This window comes from Chenopodium album, chromosome 19 (assembly GCF_948465745.1).
Source record: "Chenopodium album chromosome 19, dcCheAlbu1.1, whole genome shotgun sequence".
Classification (NCBI taxonomy): domain Eukaryota; kingdom Viridiplantae; phylum Streptophyta; class Magnoliopsida; order Caryophyllales; family Amaranthaceae; genus Chenopodium; species Chenopodium album.
Genome location: NC_137852.1, coordinates 1,844,270 through 1,871,436, shown reverse-complemented (window position 1 = coordinate 1,871,436; position 27,167 = coordinate 1,844,270). Strand labels below are relative to the sequence as shown.

The following is a 27,167-nucleotide window of genomic DNA, read 5'->3' as shown; positions in this document are numbered from 1 at the left end:
AATCCATAATTAGACATCTTTCATTTAGCTGGAAAAGAAAGGAATTTGTACATAGTTGTAAACTCAATAATGTTTATAAGAAAATGTTCTATTCTATCACAACCTATTGCAAAATAAGCATCAATAAAAAATCACAAAATTTTGATCAAGTAGCATTAGTGCTTCACATTCTATGATATAGTGCAGAAACTACTGCACTATAAGTTCAGAAACTTGAAGGATTGCATGCAGGGCATAAATCTATAACCCTTTACAGCTCAAGAAATTCTTGCAGGAAGAAGGAAATATCAGATATAATGTAAGTTTACATAATGGTGGGGGGCTACATTGTCGCAGACCTAGAGGTTTTAATATGAAATTGCAGTTGTCCTGCATGAAGATCAATCTGGCCATGGTGCTACATAGATATGCAAAGGAAGCACTAACGTTCTAATAACACTACAAAATAATAAAAATTGATAACTAGACACCTAGTATGTCTAGCATCATTTCAGATGAAAAATGCACATCAGCACATGAAATATACTGGTAGCTTTAGTATTACTTCACTCGATTCTTATTAACAAAGTCACATATCCAACTAATAAAGTAAGGAGTCAACAACTTATCAGAGACACTGGCTAGTAACCTGTCCATTTTGTGTTAAAACTAAGTGATTAATCAACTAACACGGTAATGCATTTTATGATGCTGAAACCAATCAACTACAAGCAGCACAAAAATTGTTAATTTCTCTAAATATTGTGATCTGAAGTTTTTTTAATCGTCATCTACCAATAAGATGCTACAGTTGTCATATGAACATGGTTTTCAATAAATAAAATTCATTAAAATATTCTCGTTGCAGTTTGAAAAGAAAATGTAATTTGTATCATATGAAATGTAATCAGGATATGAAAACAAAAAAGAACTGTCATGGCCATCCATAAGTATAGGATAAACATGTGTCAAACAACAATTTTTTTGAAGCAATCAGTCAACCATCAATAAAAGGGGGCTACGTACCTTGTATATCTATGCAACTTCACTCTTTCAGATTTCCTTACTCCAAAACTCAAACGACCACATTAAGAAAAGCCAGAGGGGAGAAAAGTTCTCCCTTCTTCTTTTCTGATGAATTTGACGGTGAGAGAAACCCGACTACCTCCATTGGTCTTTACCCTGCTTGCCTTCATCAGCTTTGCGGCCATACTGTACAGCTATGATTTCCCTTGGGCCTTCACGCCTTTTCATCATCAACAGCAATTCCCGGCACTCAATGACCCCCCTCCCTCTCTTGGTTAGTACTTAGTAGTCCCTCTTACCATAAAATATAGTCCTTATTAGAATTTTTGGTCAGGTTTTTATGTACAATATGGTCTTATTCTTCATCAGTAAAGATGTTAAAATGATCTTGAAATCATTATCTTCCCATGGGGATTTTCTGTAAGATCTGCTAAGCAGTAAGCACTATGTCTCACTAATACATCGTTTCAAAGCTTAACATGATACTATGGTCTTTGTTTCCTTCTTTAATTCGTTTTAAAAGTACCTAAGGTAATCGTAATGAAACCAAATATTACAAAGGGGGGTGATTGTAGCACTCCTTTTTGTTCTCAAAAACAGAGAGTAAATGATCAAATCATAAAAAAAAGGTCCTAGGCAATATTAGATCCACACACTGATATTGACATCTTTTTTTTTTCTTCCTGTTTTTGCACTTGTGATAGATTTTGTTTTGTTATTGTAGTTGAGTTGAAGCATAAAAAGAGCGAGAAAAGGAAAGAGACGATCCTTCCATTTGCAGTAGGAAAGACACCAGAAGATTGTGATATATTCAGTGGGAGGTGGGTATGGAATGAGGAGAAGCAGTCTATGTATGAGGAGTCAGAGTGCCCCTACATTCTGCCACAGTTGACATGCCAAGAACATGGACGTCCTGACAAGGACTACCTGTTCTGGCACTGGCAACCTCATGGCTGCGATTTACCAAAGTGAGTAACTGTTATCTAATGACTTCCTAGATCTCTATCACCTGAATATTGTCAAAAATGTAGATTCTGTTTGTCCTGAATATTGTCAAATATCGATATAATGATACTTTGATTTGAAGGAAGTCAATTTAATGAAATGCAATACGTGAGTACAATGCTTATCATCACACATGATACAGAAAATTTGTTGAAACAAAGAGAAATATATAAAGTATAAATTTGCATGTTTACACAAACTCAAATGCAGAATGTAGATGAAGTATGTTGATGTTAGACATGAGGAATTAAATTGTGCAGTGCTTCTAATGACACATATGTCTCACATAAATCATGTGCACATTGTAATCTTTTAGTGAGTTCAACTATTTTTTGAAAACATACCTAAATCAAATGATTTCACACCTGAGAGAGCAGAGAAATGGTGTTGTCAAATCAATGTGCATACACTGAAGCTATGTTTTCAAGTTTGTGTTGATTTGCACATACTAAATGATAGCTTGCAGATTTAATGCAACCTTAATGTTGGAGGCTCTCCGGGGAAAGAGAATGCTATTTGTTGGCGATTCCTTAAGCCGGGGTCAGTTTATATCCATGGTCTGCCTTCTCCACGGCATGGTACCTGAAAATGGCAAGTCCATGAAAAGCTCTTATGACTCTTTATCAGTCTTTAAATTAAAGGTACAACAATATATAAAATTATAAATTTCATAATATAATATCATGTCAAAAACAAGTTGAGCTTCTGAAAGTTACACAACGCCTTATCCTTCAGGATTACAATGCAACCATTGAGTTCTACTGGGCTCCCTTACTGCTTGAATCAAATGGAGATGGTGTTGGTAATGACAACGTAACAGAGAGGATTGTACGCAAATCTATGGATAACCATGGGAAATTCTGGGAAGGAGCAGATGTAGTGGTATTCGGCACATACATCTGGTGGATGACCAGCCTCAAGTTGAAGATCTTGTATTGTCCTTAACTCTTAGCTACTGGGCACTTAATTTCTCTACCTTAAATCATTTTTTTTTATCAACTCCTTGCGTCTTTTCAGGAAGGGGTCTTTCACGGATGAGATGCAAGAGTTTGAAATTCTTAAAACAGAAGATGCTTACCGGATGGGTATACAGAGCATGTTGGAATGGGCTGAGAGAAACATGGACCCAAAGAAGACCAGAGTTTTCTTCACAGGCATGTCTCCGAGTCACACAAGGTATGTATGCTTGGTCTATTTGGTTTTCCCCTCCTGAACATGCGTAATCATTTACTAGAACCCAATTCTGCAAGCAATTTCAAGCCTAATGTGTCCAACAATCAACCCAATAAGACCACCATCATGAATGTCACCAATGATAGGGTCTATGATGGTCCGGCCATAAAGAACCTTACCCCCAAGCCAACTAAGTCTAGCAGGAAGAATGTATTCAAAATACCTGCAGATGAAATTTGTTTTGGTAAGGAATTGGGGTATTGATGTAAGATTTCTAATATCAGGAGTATACAATGGGGAGGTGAACCAGACGGCAACTGTTACAACGAAACAACTCCAATAAAGGATCCTGAGTATAGCTGGGCTTTAAATTCCCATGAAAGCATAATGAACATTATCGATGAAGAATTCAGCAGAACCAGAGTACCCATATCATTTCTCAACATTACCCAGCTTTCAAGTTACCGGAAGGATATGCACACACAAATTTACAAGCAGCAGTGGAGCCCCCCAACCCCAGAGCAGTTAGCAAACCCCAAGAGCTATGCTGATTGTGTGCATTGGTGTTTGCCTGGCCTACAAGATACTTGGAATGAACTGCTCTTTGCAAAACTTTTCTACCCTTAAGGAAGAGCCAAAAAGATTTATTATTTACTTTTTGTATATGCACTAGACCAATAGTTGTTCCTAGATGAAAGCCAAAGTCATACATACCGGAGGATGTAATAAGAATGAAGTTTTTGTATAGATTACTATGAGTATACTTATGAAAGGAACACACGGAATTATTTTGTATATAAACAATCATTTGATGTAAAGAACTGCATAAACATTGGAATACGGAGTAATAGACATGAAATTTAGTACTTTTTATCAGTCTGAATGGTCCTCTAATGAAATAAAAAGGTACCAGAAAATACAAGGCCAGGATCAAAGAGGGCGACTAGCAGCAACAATTCTAAACAGTATTCATAAAGTTTGCTAACTCTTCAGGTGCATTTTTCCACTTCAGTATTCAGGCTTCAATGGCCTGAACTCTAGCAAAATTACTACATTTTTGTTGATATAATATGTCAAACATCCACAGCCAACCGTCAGATACCAACAAGTTTACTCCTCCTATGCCTACACAGATGGAAGAGGGAAGCCATGTGGCTGATCAAGCAACTAACCAGAAGATCCATCCAAATTCATGAGAAAAAGTGATGTATTTCTAGTGCTGGTATAAAAAAACAATCGCATAGATAACATCAAACACTCATAACAGAACTTGTCAACATAATTCTTCACTTATGATCTTCTACAACTAGCTTTCTGCTTTGTACATTGCAATATAAAACACAAAATGCACACCAAATCAAACTATATCTTTAAAGAGCTGATTAGACCAAAGGCATACTACATGTATACTTCTCAGTTACTTTCAAGTGGTCAACTCTACTTTGACTGCATTAATATTTATATGGGAAGTATAAGAAGAAACATTATCATGTAAGATCTGGTTGTATTCAATTCTATAAAATACAGTACAACTTTTTCATACTTTTTTTTACTGATAATACAAAATTGAAGATATCAATGGTAAAACATATGCATTGGAAACAACATAAATTACGAGTGAGTAGAACTCAACAAACGGTGGGAGTATGACATATACGATTAGATGACATACCCCTTAAAAGATTACTTTCATTATTCAACTTGGCATACAGTCCGAGCAACATGACACTCCAAAACCTACTTCCCCTTCTTATACCCATTGAGTACAACCCCACCTCAAAGTACCTCAAACAACACTCACATGAATTACAACACCATTAAAAATCATTATACCGCCTTTTTCTCCCATGGTAAATCAATACAATGACATTGATTACGTTCACCTAAAGAATCATATGCTATAATTACCCCATGAATTACATGAATCCAATGTAACATTGCCTTGTAAGGAATAGTGGCCTAGAGGGGCGTAAAGAACACTCTTTGAATAAAGACCAATCAATAACATTTGATAAACCCACCTCCCAAATTTGCAAATTAAGTCATATACAACATAATCTCTCATTGTTCTATAATTGCACTTGTAATAATTAGCAGTAATAAACTAAGAAATTTAGCATCAGAGCAAAGCAATAACAAACAATCACAATACCCAACAATTTGCAACAGATTCTGAGGGTAACCCATAAATCATTAGAGTAGAAAGCAAATTCCCAATTATAAAATTCACAACTTTAATGCCCAAATAATCATAATTGAAATTCAAATAGTAGGGTTTTATTTCAAAAAAAAAAAAAAAAAAAAAAAATTCAAATAGTAGGGTTTAGGGTTTACCGATGAACGAAAAAGAGGCAGAAATTATTGAGATGCAAAATTGGCAAAATCAGAGTTGGAATGAACAATAACTTATCGCTTGGATATGCATCATTGCATTTGAACTGTAACATGAGTTGGCGGGTAATTTGCATTTGTGAAGCATCTTATGTTTGAGCATGGTTAATTAGACACTTGACACGTTTGTTTTTGGGGTAAATTTTTTACCTGCATTTACAAGATATCCCATTTGCTTTTTCATTCTCTCTCACTTTTTATCCTCTCCTTAATATATGTGTCTAAATCAAACGCGTCAAATAAATAGAAACATAGGAATATATATATTTGACCTAGAAATATGCATATATACTCAGTAGTATACTAGTATGTACCACTCCATGATAAAATTTCTGAAAATGAGAGAAAAGAAGGAAGTAAAATGTTCAGGTTACTCTTAAATGTGCTCCGGTATTCAACGTAGTATTTTTTTCATATTTTTTCATTAATATATTATTACGTGTTTTATAACGGCAAACATGTGTATTGGATTAGTCTACTACGTATATTATTTTCGATTTGTCCCTAAGATCTACCACCCTAAGGGCCTGTTCTCTTACGTTGAATCAGTTCAGTTCAGTTCAGCTGAGTTCAGTTCAGTTCAGTTCCGTTCAGCTCCCAATTTCCTTCTCTTATAAAATATTCAGTTCAGTTCAATTCAGTTCAGTTTAGCTGAGTTCAGTTCAGTTCAGTTCAGCTGAGTTCAGTCAATGAGAACAGACCCTAACAGGCTAACATGTGATCGATTTCATGAGTAGCAAGGGAGGTGAAGGATTATGGGGCTATCATATTGGGATACACTTTCATAATAGTACAAGGTTTTATATACTTAATAGTTAATAAGAGAATCAATCAAGCTAACAAGACACCACCTAATTAATCAATTCATTTGCATAGCTTTCAATCTTTCATAGATGTGGGATTGATTCGGGTAGCATTATGTACTTACTTTTCTAATGACGCGCATTAACTTGTTAATACCATGCTATCCACATGGTGTTTAATTTTTTACGAGTTTTTTTTATAATTCTTTTTATTTAATATTCATGTCATTTGTGATCATTTTCAATAACTTTTAAAAGTATCTCACTCATTTTACTTACTATTAATATTTTTATCATTTATTTATGTCTTTAAACATTTGTTTGAAAAAAGTTGACAAGTACTCATGCACAATTAAAGCTCAAAATTCATTGAACCTCAAATTTGCGCAAATATTACAACACTTGTTAATTAATGTTGCTAAAAAATTAAGCTGATAATTGAATCTCGAAATTGATTTATATACTCTATTAAAGTGAGATGTGGGTGAGATTTGAACCTGTGACTTTTGTGTCACGATATCATATTAGAGGACCAAAGTACCAAACTCAATCGGTTTTTATGCACCCAGATATAAGGTAAGGTGTACCAAGGGTATTTACTAATAATTTATTATACGAAGTATTAAAAAATACCTTTAGATACACCAACCTCTATACGTATCCGGGTGTATATAAAAAGTATTTACGTTCTCCCATAGTATAATAGGTACGGGAGAAACATTTACGAGTACAAAAAATAATAGGTCCACTTGGTGCGAAAAGGGGGTTAACACTTGGACGGAATTAATGTAAGGACACTTCACTATAAACTAATAAAAGCCATACTTACTGGCCAAAATATCCATCTTCTTTTGCAATCTAGCCACTTTAAGTTTGACCAACCAAATACAGGTCCTAATCCAATATACTTGTAAATAATATAATTGATATGACCTCATAAATACTACGAGTACCATATAAGCTTTTAATTTGTAACACAATTATTTTAAACGTGTGTCTGCCTTGTCTCACAAGTGGGATGCTTACTTTTCCAGCCCTAAAATACCCCTCACCAGATAATTATCCGTGAGAAAGATTTTATTGCAATTAATTATTATTTTTTGGCATCTTTTGCTAATTGTTTATCCATATAATCCGTCAATTGGCCAAATAGCCAATATTCTACTTTATGTATGATTATTATTGTACTATGTACTTTGTACATTTTTTTTTATTATGAAAGAAGTTAGTACGATCGAGTTTAACTCCGACTCATTATTCATATGGTACATTTATTTGCATAGTTGCATGAACAAGACTGGTAATATTAAAAGATTACAACAATTATTACTTATTAGTGTATATAATCAATATAATCCACTCCAAATTAGTTGCAAAAATAATCAAATGAATTTATAAATCTTCCGAAGCTACAAAAGAAATGTTTTCATATTTGTAATTAAAAAATATCAATTTCAAATTAAATTTAATTGATGAGAGTGTAGTCTTTGTTTTTTCTTTTTGTTTTTTATTATCTTTGTTGAAATCTAGTTTTAACATTGATTTACCATAAATTTATACTTCGTATGTATAATTTGCATCAAGTATTATAAATATGCATGTCAAGTGAATTGAATAATACTTGTATGATTTATGATTAGACTATTACAATAAAAAGCTATAATAAGTCTATAAATTAAATGTCTACCTAATTTTATCACATATTTCATGTAGTCATGTCTTATATAACTTCTCCTAACTTGTAATTGAAACATTTTTAAACAAACAATGCAAAAACAATTGGCAAATACAAATAATGAAAAAAATGTAGTCTATAATCTATATGTCGCACAAAGAAATTTAAAAGATTTTTTTATTGATAGAAAATTAAGAAGCTAGGTATAAAAGAAAAATTAAATAGAACATCCTAACATACCGAACTCAACCCCAAATTCTTATTTCACTCCCAAAATATAAACAATGTACTACTGCAAAATCGATCTTAGCTCGAGGACCAAAAAAGATATCAAAGGAGCACTAGGAAATATGCATTAAACTTAACAATGTAGTAAATAATACAGTACTAGATTTTATCAGATAATAATAATCAAAAGTGGATTATTATTTATTAAAGCTTATTCATAAGATCGATCAAATACAATACAACTATTTACGTTGCATAAATATACTCCCTTTATTACATATTACTCGCAACAAAGGAATATTTATGTCTCACAAATAATACCCCTTTGTTACGAGTAATATGTAACAGAGGGAGTATATAGAATGAATAAAACAATAATGTACGTGGCATTTATGTCATTCTGATAATCTTGCTTCAATTTGAACGTCCACTTGCAAATCAAGTTGCACTTCATAAATCATCAAATTGAATTATAAAAATGTTTAGAGTAAGAGAAAAGGATTAGCAATGCAAGTTGCACCGATCGATTATATTTTCTTCAACTTTTCCTTTATTAAAGCAACTTGAGTTTTTGGAAAACTGAAATTTCCAACTTGCTATCGCCTGCTTAAGATTCCTTCTTGCACTAATATAAAAACCTACTAGTACTACTTAATTTGCAAAAACATTTTTTATTTTTTTTATTTTTTTGAAAGAATACAAGTATATATATGATTTAAAGAAAAAGTTCTTAAGAAAGTTACTAATTTAAAGACGTAGATGTATATAAATTAGTAGACAACGTATGTCGTCAAAACTGATATACATATCTTTTAGTGTATGTATAGATTTTTTGACAGGATCTTTTAGTGTATACTCGGTAGTTATTGATGAATAATTTGAAATGTTATTTTTTGAAGGATAGTACCTTGCTTGATTACAAGTGATCGATTGAATTTCTAGATAGGCAAAGGTTGTTGAGCTATATGTGGCCATTTTAATACCAAAATGTGTGGTCCTTTATTTTCTTCAATTCTTCCAATAATAGTTGATTAAACTAGTATTATTAGCAAAGTTTCTAATCCATAGGAAGTTTATGTCAATATCATTCACATGCTCAATCAATCAAAACTTTAAATTCTAGCTCTTGTTATGCTCAACCTTCAATCTATATAAAACAGGCGTAGTGGACATACATGTTTATTATTCTATTATACTCGGGAATTATTTGTAGTAGATTTTTTATTGATAAATCATACATGCATGCATGAGGCATGCAAATTATGTACTCCATCCGTATTTGATATTGGTACATTATAAAAGAGTAATAACTAATAATTTGTCAAAAGAAAAAGGGTGCACTAAATAAAGCTTGTTGAAGATCTCATGACTTCCGCATGCCTAAAGAAATATTCTTCTTCTCAATGTACAAATAATACGGAATAGAAAACTCGATGTTGAATATTAAGACCTTAATTTACGAGTTATATATAAAGTATATGTCAAAATTGTACGGCTTGTAAAGTGCGAGCGACAAAATGAAGGCCGTGATATTTGAACTCTGTTACCCTAGTTGGCTTGGTAGCCTACTGTTGAATCTAGTGTTATGATTTTGCTATTTCTAGTTGGAATTATTTATTTATTTATTTACAAAAAATTTTAGTTGGAAATTTAACACTATTTGAAAAATTAAATAAAATGTATGGAAAACAAAAAACCTGTATAATGAAACTATGAAAGTAACACAACATAAGATTGTAAATCAAATTCTTCTACGACCTGCTTACATATCTTTTCTAATTGCTTCGAAATATGTGAAAGTTAAAATAAAAATACCAACGGTTGCTTATAAACTACATTATTCTTCTACGACCTGCTTACATATCTTTCCTACAAAGGATACATTTTTGGTATAGAGTTATTTCAAAAAAATGTGAAAGGACATTCTGAATTTTTTTAGTATCTTTAAGATGTGATATGACGGTTATCATATATGGTTCAATTCTTTCAAGTTTGATCAAGTCCTAACTAGTTATTAGACTTATTTCATCCTCTTGTAAATGCATCTAGATTTAAAAAACCCTCCAAATTTCTACATTATGAGATTCAAGCCCTTTAAAATGATAATCTATTAAAATCAAATCAAGAAGATCAATGCATGTTGTTAGTTCGTTACTTTACTTCCATGATTCATGGCATCCTAGTTAAGTATATTTTGAAAACGTCATCAACAATAATGAACTAAATTAAGGTTTTAATGGAGGTCAAATTGTAAACTAATCAGCCTGCATATTTGAATTAGTAAATAATTTAGTACTATTTTGACAAATACATAATATTAATGCATGTATCACAGCCTGCCTAGCCAATTTATATTTATGTATAGAGTTGACTACCTATAACTCTATATATACTACTTCGTATAATATTAGGAAAATAATCAACTTAATTTATTAAGATCCATTGAATCCTCAAAGGTTGAAGTTTGAAATAGTCTTAACAAATTGATTAGTTTGATAAATTAAAATTAATGAACCCATATGTAAACATCTGAGGTGACAAATATAATCAAGAATATGCCCTTTTATTTTATTTCTGAAATTCCAAAGCTTTATTACTCTTCTCTTCCATTAACTAATAATAAAGTAAACATAATTTAACAGTTAAAAGTAATTAATTAACGACGAATAACATGGGATTAAGATGTTCATCGTACCAAACAACCTGCCCTCTTTAAGGGGGGGAAGGGGGGTGTTAATTAAATTATAAGCACATTTTCATTTTCTCACCCTAAAATTAAGGGAAAGAAAGAAAAATCCTAATTAATTTGGGTATCAACAAATTTTTAACAAAGAAAATAACAAAAATAAAGTAAATTTGATGTTTGAAATCTTCAACAATAAAAATGATTTCATGAAACTTTACATGATGATGATGAAGATGGGGTTGTAGTTGTTGAACATGATGATCTGGCCTTTCTCTCAGCTATCTTGGCAAGAGATTGCAAGTTGCAACGTACAATTGTATCAACAAATACACACGTCTCTTCTTTTGTATTACCACTAGGAACGTCTACCACATACGATTCCACCACTACTGTCCCCTTGCAGCAGCTGGTGGGACAGTCTGTGGTCGTCCCACCAGCTGCTGCATCATTTTCCTCTCTACTACCCGTAGTAGAGTAGGACGAGGGGTGCAGCGTGGTCACGGATCGGTAGTTGTGCAGGCGGTGTTCACCGCCCACAACCCGAAATCCTATGGCGTGCTTTTGCTCGTCTAGGACCTCTAGTCGCTCTGTGCTGCACTGAGCTGGCAACCCTGACACCACGTGGACCTCCCTCAGGCACCCGACCTCACCCCCGTCCCCAGCAATCACACGACAACTCCTCAAAAAATTCTTGTACGTCTGCGGCTCGTCGAACCGGCGGACCAAACCCCACACGGTCTCAATGGGGGCGGCGATCCTCTGCACCACAACGGAACAACACTGGTTAGGACCAACCTCGTGGTTGTGGTACCTAGCCACCGTGTCCATCTCCTCATTAGGAGAAGGGCAACAGAGTGAAAGTTCTCTCGCTAGCTCATGAGCTAGCGAGGGTTTCATCTCTGCTGCCATAGTAGTGACCGGTACCACAGGTACAATAACTGTGGTATCGGTCATGTACGTTGTTGTTGTTGTTGTTGTTGCTGCTGTTGTTGTATAAGTTTGAAGTTGGAGAGTAGAAGGCATTATAAGTAACTCTCCAAAAAAAAAAGAAAAAACTTTGTTTCAAAGAGAATGAAAATAAAACAAATTTAGATGGAGAGAGAATTAAGAAGAAGAGAGTAGATGTGAATATGTGATTAAAAGAGAGAGAAAATTGAGGAAAGGAAAGGTTGATCTTATCTGGCGGGATTACGCCGGACAAGGCAAGTGGGAAGAACAACTTGCAACAAAAATATTTTTGGACGTAGTTTTTAGGAAGTTGCCCTTTTCTTTTACTAGTACTACCCAACTACTCAAAACTTGGCTAATTGCATTTAAAAAAAAATTAAAAATACTTATATATATATATATATTCAACTATCCTAAAGTAAGACTATAATAATACCAAATTAATTTTGTCCAATTGTTAATAAACAAATGGAGGCTCTAGAATTGCGGAGATATGAACCAATGAGATGTCGTCGTACAAATTCTAAGTTACTGTGGCTTATTTGTTCATTTTTATGAGATTTTAGGTGAAGATGATGAGGTTATAAAAGAGTTACGCAAGTGTGGGTTGGAATGGTCCACCCTACTTACTCTAACCTCGGACTAGACGGGCAAAAATATTGTTTTTGTTATGCTGTGATTGGGTTCGGGTTTGAGAGCGACTACCAACCAATCACATCGTGTTATAGTACTAGCTCTATTCGAAATTTTTAGTAGTTATGTTTTAATCCATAGTATTAAATTTGAAAAATTGTTGTTTTCTTAGAGATTATGAGCGTAATTTATGACTGAATGTTTTTTTTTATGTTAAAAGCTACAAAATATAATAATAACAAGAACCTTGCGTCTCAAATTAAAATAAATACACTGATCATAACATTATAGTGAGCACTGAGCACAATCTAGTGGTATGGAAAGAATGACAATAATGGACAACTAATATGATCCGAAATTTTAGTATTACCCTTAGGACTTTACCAACTAAGTTCACATTTTTCTTCCTTTAAAGATGCTATTTATTCGAATTGATATCGTAGTAAATATAAATCATATAATTGACAATTTAATTTTTCACTAAATATCAACAAAGAAAAGACAATACGAAGTATAAATTATACAACTATATATTGCATCATTTAGTAAAATCATAACTACTTTAAAATTAAATTTGAGGGTAGGAACAATTTGATAAACAAAGCATATAATTTCAACCTTTAAAAAAATTGATCCACTCTAACATGATGAGACACATTACAATTGCCTGAAATTTCTTCTTGTTTCTCATACTTTTGATTTTTCTATATTATTGAAGCAGAGTATGTACTACATACACTCGAGTGTATAAATATAAATAACGCCCAATTTACATTTTGTCTCCATAAATTTTACACACAAGAATATGAACTAGAATGAAAATGTAACGTGAGAGGGTATAAATTACACCATAAGGTAGGGTTCCACAAAATGCACATCAATACCCAAAAAATTGGGGCCATTAACATTTTCCAAATTAATTGAATGGCAATAAAATAATCATCAAGTCGATGTCTTATAGAAAGAAAATCGATAGAGTGAGCTAGCAGGGACACATTCAAACTAAATTTGTGAATTGTGATAGGCACATTATTCATTTCCAAAAGACATGCTACTTGGCTGATATTTACATGTGCATTGGAACTTTTCTCACCACTTTATATATTAATTTAAGTATATTTTTCATATGTGACGCAACCTTAAAAACTTAAGTACATATGGATTTAATTAATTTGGTTTTCAATTTTTTTAAAAGCAAAATAAAATAAAGTATGATCGTACTATTTTATTTGTTTATTTTTCAAAGATTTGTTGATAATTGTACTAATACGTACTCCTAATCCTTGCTAATAAATTAATTAAGCTAATGTTAAATTAAAGTATACTTTTTGGTGAATTTTGCACTAACAAGACTTCAAATTAAACCAAGCCATTACATGATCATATACTTCTATAAGAGCATTATATTTAAAGTATCACAAGTTGTAATACAGGTGGTTATTTCATTCATTCTTGAAATATGAGAAATATTTCGTAATTCAATAGTAAAGGCCGATCTAAAACTATTTTAAATTCAAAATGTTTTGTGAATTGAACCTTTTTATTTTGAAAATAATCATTGATCGATATTCATGTATATTTGGGTGTAAGATAATAATATTTACGTTATTTGTTAGCTAGAGGTTGAACCTTCTCTATGTCACGTAGCTTTAGTAATTAAAGATGAAACTAATGATGAAATTGCTTAAAACATCTCTTTCATCTGCAGTATTAATAAGGATCAACTTGCAATTTCATTTTCATAATTCGAAGCTCATTTGATTTTCAAAAATTAAAACCCTACAAAACTCTTCCATAATTATTCTCCTCCTTAACTTTAATCAATCCCCTCCTACACCCACCCTTCGATCTCTTTCATCAAGTCAAAGCAATAATTTTTTCACCTCTTATTGCAACTTAATGAATTTTTCAGCCTTTAATTAGTAGCGCTATTTATTCTAGCTGAATTAATGTATGCATATGCATGTAACATGCATGGGTCATGTTGATATGAGACATATATGATCTAGTTATGTTAGGGCGATAGTATAACTGTAGACAAACTACAATTTGTTACTTGTTTGGATTTAGCTGTTACATTGTTATCAACTATGACAAACGTTACAATTGATTACACATTGATGTAGAAGTTTCTATACAAGTCAGATTTAATTTGATAATATTTATAAATGTACCTCAGGGTACTGGAATGTACAATGTTTATATATAAGTTATCTTTCAACAATATGTGTATCATATTACCCAAAAACCAAGTTAGTTGGTTGCACCAAAACATACACTTGCTAGTGCAAGAAAGACCTACACACTAGCTCACATAATAGAACAAAACAAAAACGTATAAATAAACAAAGATACACACTATTCTTTATCTAAATGTCTTCTCACATATTGTTCAAGTAGCCAAACTTGAAAAACTACCAAGTATAACATAAAACAAAGATGTACATTATTCATTTTAGAGTATTAATATGTCATTTTCTCATAATGTATAATACTTCGTAGTATGGAAGAAATAAATATACTAATGATCAAATAAAGATTTTATGTAGTAAACCGTATAAATGCAATAAGATTTTTTTTTTTTTAATATTTTATTGTACAAACAAAAAATGATCACATTATTCAACAAAATAATGAATTATTGAATTGCAAGAATAAGACTTTACATAAAGCTTGCTTGAACCTATGAATAGTAGGGGAAGTTAGGACCCCCTCCCCCAAATCCACAAATTCTTGCCAACTTGTGTTTTGCTATGATTTATATTTCACCAATTGGTAAAATTTAATTCCTTTTTGATGACAAATTGTAGAAGAATAATATTATGTTTATAGCTACTAGTACTAGTATTTTCCTTCAAGTTTGTCACATCCATACTAGTTGATCGACAATGGCAATTTAGAGGAACTTTCTTATCTTTAATTGTTAGAAAAGAAATGTCAAGAAAGTATAAAAAATTAAGAAAAAGTGCAATAAATTCAAATTGCATAGGAAGAAGAGAAACTAAGTTCAATGCATATGTAGTGTAACAAGCAAGAGGGGCATAATACCATATATTTTCATCAAAGATTATAATGCAACTTGTTATATGATTTTGTACCAACTACTACTAGGTCTAATATCTTCTAAAGATTGAATAGAATATTTATGTACGTATGCAGTGATGAAGTTTATTGTATTGAATAGTATGCACCCTTTTGCAATTTGCTTCAAGGTACATTGGATGCATATCTTTTTCTTTTATGTATTTGTATGGAGTAGCTTGCCAATTCCTCGATCACGTACTCTGATAGTACGTGATGACTTCGCTTTGTTCACGTGAATCCTTCTTATGGGAACTTATTAAAATTTACTACCTCTATTTCTAAACTTGTTCATCACTTGACCTCTTCCTATAATTTAAGTTTTTGAAACTATTTCTCACTATACGAATTTAGTATAGGTTTAATTTGTTTTAACTAACCTGAACTTAACACACATTATTTGAATGTATTAGCTCTTATTTGATCATCAATATGGTGGTGTTCGATTTTGATAAGGTAATAAATGGAGATCGATTTTCCTAATAAAAGCCTTATTGAGTAGTTAAAAAAGTTAAGTATGGAGAACTTGATACAAAGTCTAGTTGGGAATATGCATGGTCGATTGTTAACTCTATACATCGCTCTTAATCAATATTGGGAGTGGATATAATTTAATTTAAAATCTTTATCACTTTTTGGGAGTTCTAGAACCGTATATGTCCCTAAACCCAAATAAATCAAACTTGATTATTGATTTATTGTTCTTGATAATGATCATAAGTTGTTCAGATTCTATTATATACCATACAAGGATGTGTGAGTTGTACATCCTACATAAAAACATTACAAAAATGCATTTTTTGTAGTTAGGAATATTAATTAAACTTACTGATAAATTGAATAACTTTTAACCACGTAAATAAGGTAAAAACTCAATTTAACACGGTTATAGCATAATTAGATTCCAAGATTATTTTGTTTATGATTTTGGACCATAGTTGGATACGGAGTACTAGATAAGGATCGATCTTTACTTTTTTTTTTTTTTTTTCCTTAATTTCAATTTAAAAGAATCATACATGAGAAGGATGGTTGAATAGTAAATTTCCATCATATACTTGGTCTTAGATATAAGTTGGTCTACATTGGACAATTGGTTGTCAAAAAAAAAAAAGTGTGGACTATTTGAAAAAATCTGTTACATTTTATATGACAATTTGATACTGGGATGATGAACAGTTGAACACCTTTCAAGTTTAGCGAGCTACTTTCTAAAACATGTTGGTTTACTAGCAAGTTTTTATTTCATATGGAACATGCAGTAAGAATATCTTTAAAAAAATTAGAAAAAAAATTTCTCAAGTCCCAAGCACCTTCCTAGGGGTCCATTGTATCTTAATTTCCATTTGCCAACTGCCTCTGCCGTGATAGAAATACACTACTCCCATTCACATCGCGTACTTGTGAAGGAAATATCTAAGATTTGAGATCGAATCCTCCATATTTAATTGTCGTTTGTAGTTCTTTATATATGCGCAAAACAGAAAAAATAAAATAAAAATAACGTTAATGAGGGCCTGTTCTCATACGTTGAAATTTAGTTCAGTTCAGTTCAGTTCAGTTCAGTTTAGTTCAGCTCCTAATTTTCTTCTCTTATAAAATATTCATTTCAGTTCAGTTCAGCTGATCGAATTCAGTCAATGAGAACAGACCCTGAGACCTTATAATTAAGTTTGTCTATGGTATAAACTATAAAGTAATACGAAGTACTACCTCCGGTCCAAATTACTTGCAACTTTGAGGTATTATTTGTGAGATATAAAATATTACAAAGTTGCGAGTAATTTGGACCGGAGGTAGTAGTAGAAATTCAACGAAAGAGTTTTAACATACCGCAGCAATGACGATGACATCAATCTGAACTTGTTGCTTATAGAGGCTTTTAGTCATAAGGAGTACATAAAGACTCCATTCAAAAATTCGAAGAAAATTTCGAATTTCTTTTGGGAAAGTCTTCTTGACTCTCTAGTAGTCTTTCATACTTGTCCAATTGTCCTCAAAAAAAAAATACTTGTCCAATTGTCAAAGGCCACCACTTGTTAAGGCCATTTTGCAAATTTTTATGGAAACCAGAATTTTCTTTCTGGTTGGGATCTTGGGATCGATTATCATCATCCACAACTTGTACCTCTCTAAACGTATATTAAAAAAAAAAAAATAATTTCATGATTGCATACTCTACTCCAGAGCATTTTTATTAATAAAAATAAAAAAATGTACTTGCTTAACAATTTACACATAATTTTTTTAAGTTATGTGCTTCTATGTATATACAGAGTATTCATATTTAATATATTTATACTTCGTATTAATTTAAGAATACAGAGATGGACCGATGATCTCTTCTCCGTCTATCGGGCGAGCCGTGAATCGATACTCACCCCATTGTTCTTGGGGCAAATAGTTTTCTTGTCCGATCTCATTAACATTTATTATCTTCTTAGCCCAAGCTTTAAATGTACAAGCTTTCTAAAGCCCAACTTTGTACAGTGAAGTTGTGCACAGCTTAATCCACTATAAATTCTTAGTTAAATTTATAAGCCCATGAATTCCTGCTTTTTCACAAACTGATTGTTGTATACTCAGCAAAGTAAAAATCAAGCAATAGTTATAACTTACAATCTTATTCCTTTCGATAAAATAAGGACCGATAAGTTCAAATAAAGCCATGGTACACAAGTTTACAACTAATATAAGTTCAGGTACGGAAAAATAAGTTCCAATAAATTCAAACACGAGATAACTCATATTTCCTAGTATATGCACAACCTTAAAAAACACTGTAAGTTGGAATGGAGGGAGTACATCTCCAAGCATCAGTTTCAGGTTATGAGCTGCATATTATAACATTAGACTACACTATCACGATCCGGGAACTCTGCCGCATAAGCATCAGGGAAAATGCAGAATTTGCATCTAAATAGTTAGTCATAACATAACTACATCAGAATCATCTTTGACATTCCTGCTTTATTGAACGCGAACATCCATGATCATCCTCCGGGTTTTATACAATAGCTCTGCTCAATCAAGGATAAAGAGTTAGTAAATAAACAAAAATATGCAATTTAAATGAAAATCAAAGAAGAGGATTCTTACATTTTACAATTTTTGGAGGGGTGATGGTTTTATTCCTCAGTGATCACCTTCAAAGGATTCTCATAAGAAGCCCTTTCATTCTTCATAATCATATGGAAAGACTTAGCATGATCCTCCTCAACGATTTCTCTCAATAAAGCATCTTCGATCTTCTCCGCCTGCCATTTTGAAGGATCATCCACATGTTCTTCACTAAATATCATACAAGAAACCCATTCTTTCCATGTTGTTCTACCATGCTTATCTTCTTCTAATGTACCATTAACTAATAGCTGATAAACATACACTATCTTCTCTTGACCGGGCCTAAATGCTCGAGCAATGGCCTGCTTTTGCTTTGAGGGGTTCCATTCTGAGTCCAACAAGACCACCCTAGAGGCAGCTGTCAAGGTAATACCTTCAGCACAAGCATTGATTGAAGCGAGTAACACCTTTGATGGCCCTCCACGTTCCTCGAATTTATCCATCACCCTTCCTCTTTCAAAAAGCTCAAGATCTCCTTGAAGGACTAGAACCTCGTGACCTTTCTTCCACCCGTAAATTCTCTCAAAAAGCTCAAGGAAGAGGTTGATTGGTGCTATATTGTGGCAAAAGATCAACACCTTCTCTCGCCTTATTATAGACCGTTGAACCAGTCCAAGGACAAATTTCACCTTTGACCCTTTTGTAGGGTCCAGCCTAAACTCATCGAGGCTCTGGAGCTCCTCCAAGCTAAGAAACTTGTTTGCACAAACAGCGGATTTTATCAACCATGGATGGATCGATCCAAGGGTGATCATGAGCTCGAGTTCTAAAGGAAATCCTCGAGCCACATTCATGTGTTTGTGAAGCCTCACAAGAATTTCATGCTGCAAAGGAGTCGGCTTCATCATCAGAGTATAACTCTGAAGGCCAGGCAGGTTTTCTGAGCCTCCGCCTTCATAAACATCAATAAACTTGTTTGTCATGTTCTTCAACATGTTTAGACCATCAGCTCTCTCCTCTGTCTCACTTGAGTTTATCTTTCTTGCAATGATGTCCATGAAAACCTTCCTAGCACGGTTTTCAATAGAAGTTCGCGTTTTATTCTGCCCCTTTATTTTCTTCTTATACTTAGGGTCAAGCACTCGTAGCACCTCATCGACAAACTTTGGCCTTGCCAAGCAAAGGGTGTTGAAATACTCACCAAAGTTGTTCTGAAACAAAGTTCCTGAGAGTAAAATTCTGAATTCTGTGTCAACCCTCATTAAAGCTTTCCTCAGCCTAGACTTTGTGCTTCTCGGGTTGTGTCCTTCATCAAGTATCAAAATCCCTGGACTTTCCCTCAGAATTTGACCCATATACCTACGATGAGCATACTTAGAGTCTTCTCGCATAAGCGATAAAAAGGAAGTGTAACCCATGAGAAGAACACTAGGGTGAGCATGCCACTTTTGTATCTTCTCCAAGCAATCAAGAACATGCATGATATCTCCATTTGGTACAAGACTTGATGAAGCAGTCCCGACTTTTTGCATGTAAATCCTATCTCTGTAGGTTCTTCGGCCATGTATTTGATACACTGGGACCGGAAATTCCCACTTTATAATCTCCTTGTACCATGTATAAAGTGTAGTTTTCGGTGCAAGAACTAAAGGTCTCTTCCCTGGGAATAGCTTCAAGTAACTTACAAGGAACGCGATGATAAGGAAAGTCTTCCCAGCACCAGGAGCATGAGAAATTACACAACCACCAACTTTTTTGCTTGATGGTTCCATTTCTGAAGGTATCAAAGACCCTGCAAGATTTCTCCAAAGGAACTCAAATGCTTTCTTCTGATGATCATGTAATTTCTTCTTTATACTCGGGATTAGACCCCAGACATTGTCATTTGATTCGGACACAAGAGTTTCATAGGAGGCGGGATTATAGACAAGATCAGCACAGGCCTCATCCAGCAGCTTATGCTCAGTATCATCTTTTTCAGTCTTGTTATCATTTCTGTCATGTTTTGCTGTAAATCCTGATTGTCGCATCTGAGAGCACCAGCAAGAACATATATAAAGAAAGAAATTAAAGAGTATATGGTAACTGTGATCTAAATAAATTAACCTCAAATTCACTTACAAATGGCGGTGTAACATCTCTGATCTCGGTGATTACATATCCACACAACCGGCATAGAATCCCAATCTCATCATCTATGGTGAACACATGCTGACAAGATCCATCATTTTTGAAGAATTTCTCTGCGGGTTCATCACCATCTTCAGCCTTTGAATGCTGCACCAAAAGTTTTTGCAAATGCCAAGTATTTTAGTATTTTTTTTTAACATAAGAATTTAGTACCTAAAAAATGTTTGCAATTGGTTATAAAACAGAACATTAAGCATTTAGTACCTCCTCTTCAAAATAAGCTGAAGCTAAACAAAGGTCCATTTCTCTAAACAACATCTCAGTTTCAGACTCTTCTTCTTCTTCTACCTCCTCGGGAGGTCGAGCTTCATCAGCAGCCTTCTTTTCATACATAGATGATGCTCCTTGAAGGTTTTTCCACGCATCAGTAGAAATCGGCTGTTTATTTTCTATTGTCAACTGTATATTCTTCATGTAAGTGGATATAAGGTCCTTGTAAGCAGAAATATCCAATGGTTTCTTTTTATTTCTCGACGGATCATCAGAGTGCTTATCACTCCTGGAAGAAGCAAAAGCGCGATGCTTAAACTTCTGATTTTGTTTATGACTAAAGTTCCTTCTTCCATGTCCCGGTTCATGATCATAATCATCTAATTCCGATATTTTCTTCATTCGTCCTGATACTGATGTTGAAGCTGTTGTTCTCCGCTCTCTAAATCTTCGCTTGTAGAACTTCAATGGAACATTATCATCATCAATGTCGAGAGGATTAGGTCGGATCTCATTAAGGAGATTACTTTGTTCCCGGGGCATTTGATTGGTATCACCTGGCAGAGGAACAATAGCAAGTTGGTTCTTACTTGCTGCTTTTTCAGCATTCTTTTTCTTATTCTCCTTCTCTTTTCTGACATATTTCCGCTTCCTCTGCTTCTGATTCTGACTGTCTTCATCACTAAGACCATCTTTAATAAGATTCTCGTCTATTGTCTCAACTCCGATGCGATCCCCTGAATACAACTCAATAGCATGTTGTAAATTTTGTTGAGGATCTTCTAAAGCAGAATGGTTTGTATCTTCTTCATTATCGACGAGCACAATGGCCAAATCTTCCTGATTCCAAAACTTGTACCCTATTCTGAGTGCAGTAGTATCAGTCACCTCGAGACCTATCTCACCCAAGTAACGCTCAGGCTGTACATTACGACGTTTTGATCGCCTTAACTCTGTAAGCTCATATCCCGAAAGAGGATCCTCTTCCTCCTTCACCTCTGGGACAGGCGGTACTTGCTCATTGTCCACCGGAACAAATGAGAAAACAGATGAGAATGTAATATGACCGTCTGTCCTGAAATTCACACTACTTAGACGAACAGAAGTCGAATAAGGACTGAAGTTGGTGTCCAATATTTGATAGACTATCTTCTTTTCTATCGCTCTGACATCGAATACAGTCTGCTTCTGAACTGATGTCACAAGAAGCCAAGATATATCAGAAGCAAACTTAGACAGAAATAGTTTTGTCCTCGACAATGAAGTGCAGTCTTCTGCCAGGTTCCACCTATAATGTGTATTTTCTGAAGGCCTTTGCTCGAGAACTTGAAAGACGGATATTTTATCGATCCCAACAGTCTCGATTTCTTTGCTTAGTTTTCTTCTGTCAGTTCCAGCATTGTCATCACTGATGTAGAAGAATTTGATGTAAAACTTGCAGTTGCATTCAGAGTCATGTGGTTTCCTCTCAACAGATGTTATTCTTGCATCAAACCATCCCTGCATTCAAGAGTGGTAACAGTGTCATCCAGATAGGCTTTGTTTCATCTAATCACATAAGTTCAAACAAGGTATAGCGGCTACTCAAGTTTAATTAAAGTTTAAATAAGGGCTAATTAGTTCGGATAGATTCAAATTTCTAATAGAGTTTCAAGTGAAAAATAATGAACTAGTTGTAATCTGTCCTGAACTCTGAAGAGTTAGGAGGACTTTCTTAAAGTATGTGCCTACTGGAAGCATACTCTCCTAAGTTATAAGCTTTGATATGTTATAATGGATGCGAGAAGTATTAAGCGAAAACAACAAACAAGAACACACACAGAGTAAAAGTGATTCACTAACAAAGTGTTAAACTACATTCACAAGGTAACAGGACAAGAGTTTTATTATTCTTAAGGGAAACTGATAGCAGAATTAGGTTTTATAGTACTCCGGAAAAAGAACTCAAATAGCCTCTAACGACAGATTGATTCAAGACCTATTCCGATAAAATATGATCCTCTTTTTTCCATACGTCCAAGGAAGCATCCTTTAATTCTCTCTAAATTATGTTGATAAGAACATTGTTTTTTCTCACAAACTTAAACTTCTTCCTTGAAGGGTAACATGTCGGAAAATGACAATTACGGTCCCTTTGATAGTAGATAGGGGACAGGAATTTCTATGAACGTAAACAACATGCTTTCTTGCGACAAATAGATTTGTTACCATAACCATCATCATTTACGAAAGTCTAACCACACACACGCCCAACAAAGTTGCATCCTAAAATCAGTTGGTAATAGACTAATAGGTAAAGTAACCCACAATAGATTTGTATGTTAATCTTCCTCTATCTTCTTCTTTAAGAAGAAATTAATATCAATTCACATGTAGATTATACTCTTAACAGAAATGACACAGATATCGATAACACAACGCAAGGAATGAGGTGTTACAAGATAATACGTATTCCATGAAGAAATTAATCAGCACGGTGTAATAGCCACTTTTCTTTGTGTGTGTGTGTGTGTGTGTGTGTGTGTGTGTTGGGGGGGGAGGGGGGGTCAAAAGGCTTACTGTGGGGGATCCTTCGGATGATTCTTCTGCATTATCAGGTGTTGAAAACACAGAAACATCAGCACCAGGTCTTAGTACACAGGTGCAGTCAGTCAAAGTTGCTCTTCTTGGCCGAAGCCTCAGGGTAGAGAGAAAACTTTTTTCCTCAAACAAATATCCAAGGTCCAAGAAGCTAAACGTTATAGTCCCGGAACTGATTCTTAATCGATCCACAGTTTTCCACATCCCTTGATAAAATATCTCAAAGGCTGCAAGATAACAGAAATAATTTAAAAAATCAGTAATTTTCATGAATGCAAAATCCATTTCAAGACTTTTTATTTTACTACTGCAATCTGAGTCTCTACATCAAGATAAAGTTAAGCACAAAAACAGGTAGAAATTGTAGAAGATAGGAAAGTTTCTTACGATGATCATCGAAAGGATGTAAAGCCAGATGAAGACTTCTTTTCCTCATTGTGTCCCCTTGATGTGCTTAAACTGCAGGTGATGGAAGAATTTGTAAAACTCTTATACAAAGTATAAATAGATTAACCAGACAAGCTAAGCATATCAAAGTAAATAATTTGATCTCTATCCTATTATACAATGCATTACTGTTTACACTAACAAATATTATGTAGCACATCATGAAATAGATTAAATTGCTTTCCTTATAAAATGCAATATTGTTTATACTTGGAAACAAAAATAATGTGTAATACATCATGAATAATTTGATCCCTTTCCTAATATACAATGCATTATTGTTTATACTTTGGTAACAAATAATGCATTCACATTAAAACTCCGCCTATCAGACCATTGTAAAGCTATAGCCAAATATCCACCCTGTGTTTTAAGTGTAACAAATTGAGCAGCATATGATACGCAATTTTTTACCATTAATTTCTTTAATTTCACATTGATACTACCTCTGATTTCCTAATGCTTACTCGCTTTCCGTTTTTCTGAATTCTAATCACTTTTACTCTATTCCTTTTATGACTGTATTTTTTTAATCATTCACAAGCCCCCATTGATGGGCCCCATTTTATTTAATAAACCTCTTAGGTTCTGTTCTGATTTACTGAGTTGAGCTCAACTGAACTGATTGGAGATGAACTGAACTGAATAGAGCTGAAATGAGAGAAGGAAATTAAGGACTGGACTGAACTGATTGGAGCTAAACCGAAAGAGAACGGGTCCTTACTCTCTATCTCTCTCCTCTTTATTACTCCCTTCGTCCCAAAAAGAACGACCCATTTGGCCAAAACCTTGTCCCAAAAAAAATGACCCATTTGCATTAAAACACCCACCAATTTGCTACAATATTTGTGCAAAATTAGCTTCCCCATACAAAAATTTGAATTTTCATGTTATTTTATTACTTTCTCTCTCTATTTTTTTTACAAACCCCATGTAAATTTATCTTTCCAATATACTTTTACTTCTTTTTACTTAACTTCCTTAATACCCACGTAATCAACCCAAATGGGTCGTTCTTTTTGGGACGGAGGGAGTACAAAAATCCCCACATGTATGATCCCTATTTTTACTTTCTCTTGGTTTGCGTAGCTATAATAACTACTGTAAGTAACCTTAAGCAAAATGGAGGTTTGTATAAGATACAAAATTGTGATATTATGAAAATACACATTGTAACCAATCCAACAACATATTACATTATTACAAGAAAACATTTATTATTTATACATAAGTAAAAAAAATTCAAGTCATAGTTAGTTAATAAATACAAGTAATGCATGAAGTACAATTGTTGCACTTTAAAAAAATGGAAGGAGTACATTGTTTAGATAAAAATCATCTCATTATTCTCATTGTAAAATTAAACTAGAGTCAAAAGTCACCCTCTTGTGATAAGATGTGCTACATAGTTTGAGTCCTTTGAGATCTAAGAGCCCAAAGTGTTCACATTACCATACAAGCAATAAAGACATCTAAAACCGATTAGCCATTAGATCGAATCTAATCTACATCACTACACGATTTCCTTTGTGGCTAGTATGCCTAGTACCATACATCCATACAAATTTTACAAACCCCATATCCTTTTGAGTCTTATACAAAACTAATTCCTTTGAAAATACTACTAATTGAAATGTGAACCTCAACATTCATAAATTTAATGATGACATTAATCAAAATAAATAAAATAAAATTAATAAATAAACTTAGAGAATTTAATTATTATGAAACAGTATTGAAAGATTTAACAGTCTTACACACACGAGGACCACAAGTAGATGTCAGCACAGCAGAAATAGACCTGGTAAACTCCTTCACTTTATTAGTCCACACACTTCACCTACCAAAATCATCACCAAATTAATTAAATTAACAAAAATTAAATAGAATAAAATCACTCAAATCCCACATTAATAAAACCCAAATAAAATCTACTTACAAAGAATTCTCTATTGAGAATGTTTTATTAAAAATTAATAAAACCTTAATCATCCTTTTTTTTCAAATGAGATACAACTATTTCGAGATTGATCGAATGAACTAAACAAGAAAAATAGATACGAAATTCAAAAAGCTCTGTTTTTGTGGTAGTTTTTCACTGTATCTTAGTATTAGTAACATTTAGCAAAAAAATATAAGAGAATATAAAACCAAAAAAGGAAGAATAAAAAGATTATCGATTAAAAAGGCCAAAAAAATACCAAAGCAATAAAAAAAGGTAGTAAATCACACAAATATGGAAATACCCACAAACTTAAATTAGCTTTATTCGTTATAAAAGTTATACCCAATTATAACCAGCAAAAATTAATCTAAAATATTTATAGAAAATGGGAAATTAAAAATCAAAAACAGAGTACCCTGTTTTTAACAAAATCAATTTGATTAAATTCACCCATTTGACGATCATGATCAAATTGAACTTAAAAGGAAATAAATCAATGAATTAAATCAAAAAACAAGGAACAAATCAAAATGAATTACCTGGGCATGATTGAATTAGTAGAAATTACTAAATTTTAGAGGAGAAATGTGAAGAAGATGATGAATAAAAGGGTGTTAATTTAATTTTATGATTACTGTTTTTTTTAGTGAAGTAGAGTAGTAGAGTGAGATTGAAGAGAGTGAGAAAAAAAGCGGAGAAATCAAAGAAATAGAAATTGGGATTTTATAAAGGGTTGTCTTTATTAAATTTTAGTAAGAAAATGTGTTTAATTTTATGCATGAAACCACGGAAATTATGAAATAAAAGTTGGAAAAAAAAAAATAAATGGCTACAAAAATAATGCACTGATATATGAAAAAGTCGTTGGGAATCCCGCGGTAAAAGGACCTCCCTGTCCCTTCTCGTTCACCTTTTTCTAGGAGTTGGGAAAAATTTTTTATTTTTGGTTTTTTGGGATGAGATAATGTAGAAAATTAAGGTATTGGAAATTGGAAAATTAAAAATGAAAAATTAGAATTTATAGAGTAATTTGTCGAGTTAAATATGATACAAGGACCTAACCTTTTATATTATGGTTTTTATCCATTTTTTGTTGTTGATTCT

At 33.3% G+C, this 27,167-nt stretch overlaps 2 protein-coding genes and 1 pseudogene across 2 annotated transcripts; 1 reads left to right on the top strand and 2 right to left on the bottom strand.

Annotated features, from left to right (window-relative positions):
* The first annotated feature begins 910 nt into the window (after positions 1 to 910).
* LOC145595223 (protein trichome birefringence-like 33) lies at positions 911 to 3,894 on the top strand. Its single transcript, XM_081651602.1, has 6 exons — positions 911 to 1,279; positions 1,730 to 1,973; positions 2,477 to 2,651; positions 2,746 to 2,942; positions 3,028 to 3,186; positions 3,468 to 3,894. The coding sequence occupies exons 1-6, from the start codon at positions 1,114 to 1,116 to the stop codon at positions 3,808 to 3,810; spliced, it is 1,284 nt and encodes a 427-aa protein (XP_081507728.1). The 5' UTR covers positions 911 to 1,113; the 3' UTR covers positions 3,811 to 3,894.
* A 7,035-nt stretch (positions 3,895 to 10,929) lies between these two features.
* LOC145594774 (abscisic acid receptor PYL4 pseudogene) lies at positions 10,930 to 12,235 on the bottom strand (annotated as a pseudogene).
* A 6,000-nt stretch (positions 12,236 to 18,235) lies between these two features.
* LOC145595063 (SNF2 domain-containing protein CLASSY 2-like) lies at positions 18,236 to 26,935 on the bottom strand. Its single transcript, XM_081651418.1, has 8 exons — positions 26,603 to 26,935; positions 25,876 to 25,958; positions 24,059 to 24,130; positions 23,651 to 23,898; positions 21,086 to 22,591; positions 20,813 to 20,968; positions 18,728 to 20,721; positions 18,236 to 18,648 (listed from the first exon to the last, which is right to left on the bottom strand). The coding sequence occupies exons 3-7, from the start codon at positions 24,105 to 24,107 to the stop codon at positions 18,757 to 18,759; spliced, it is 3,924 nt and encodes a 1,307-aa protein (XP_081507544.1). The 5' UTR covers positions 24,108 to 24,130; positions 25,876 to 25,958; positions 26,603 to 26,935; the 3' UTR covers positions 18,236 to 18,648; positions 18,728 to 18,756.
* Between the last annotated feature and the right edge of the window lie 232 nt (positions 26,936 to 27,167).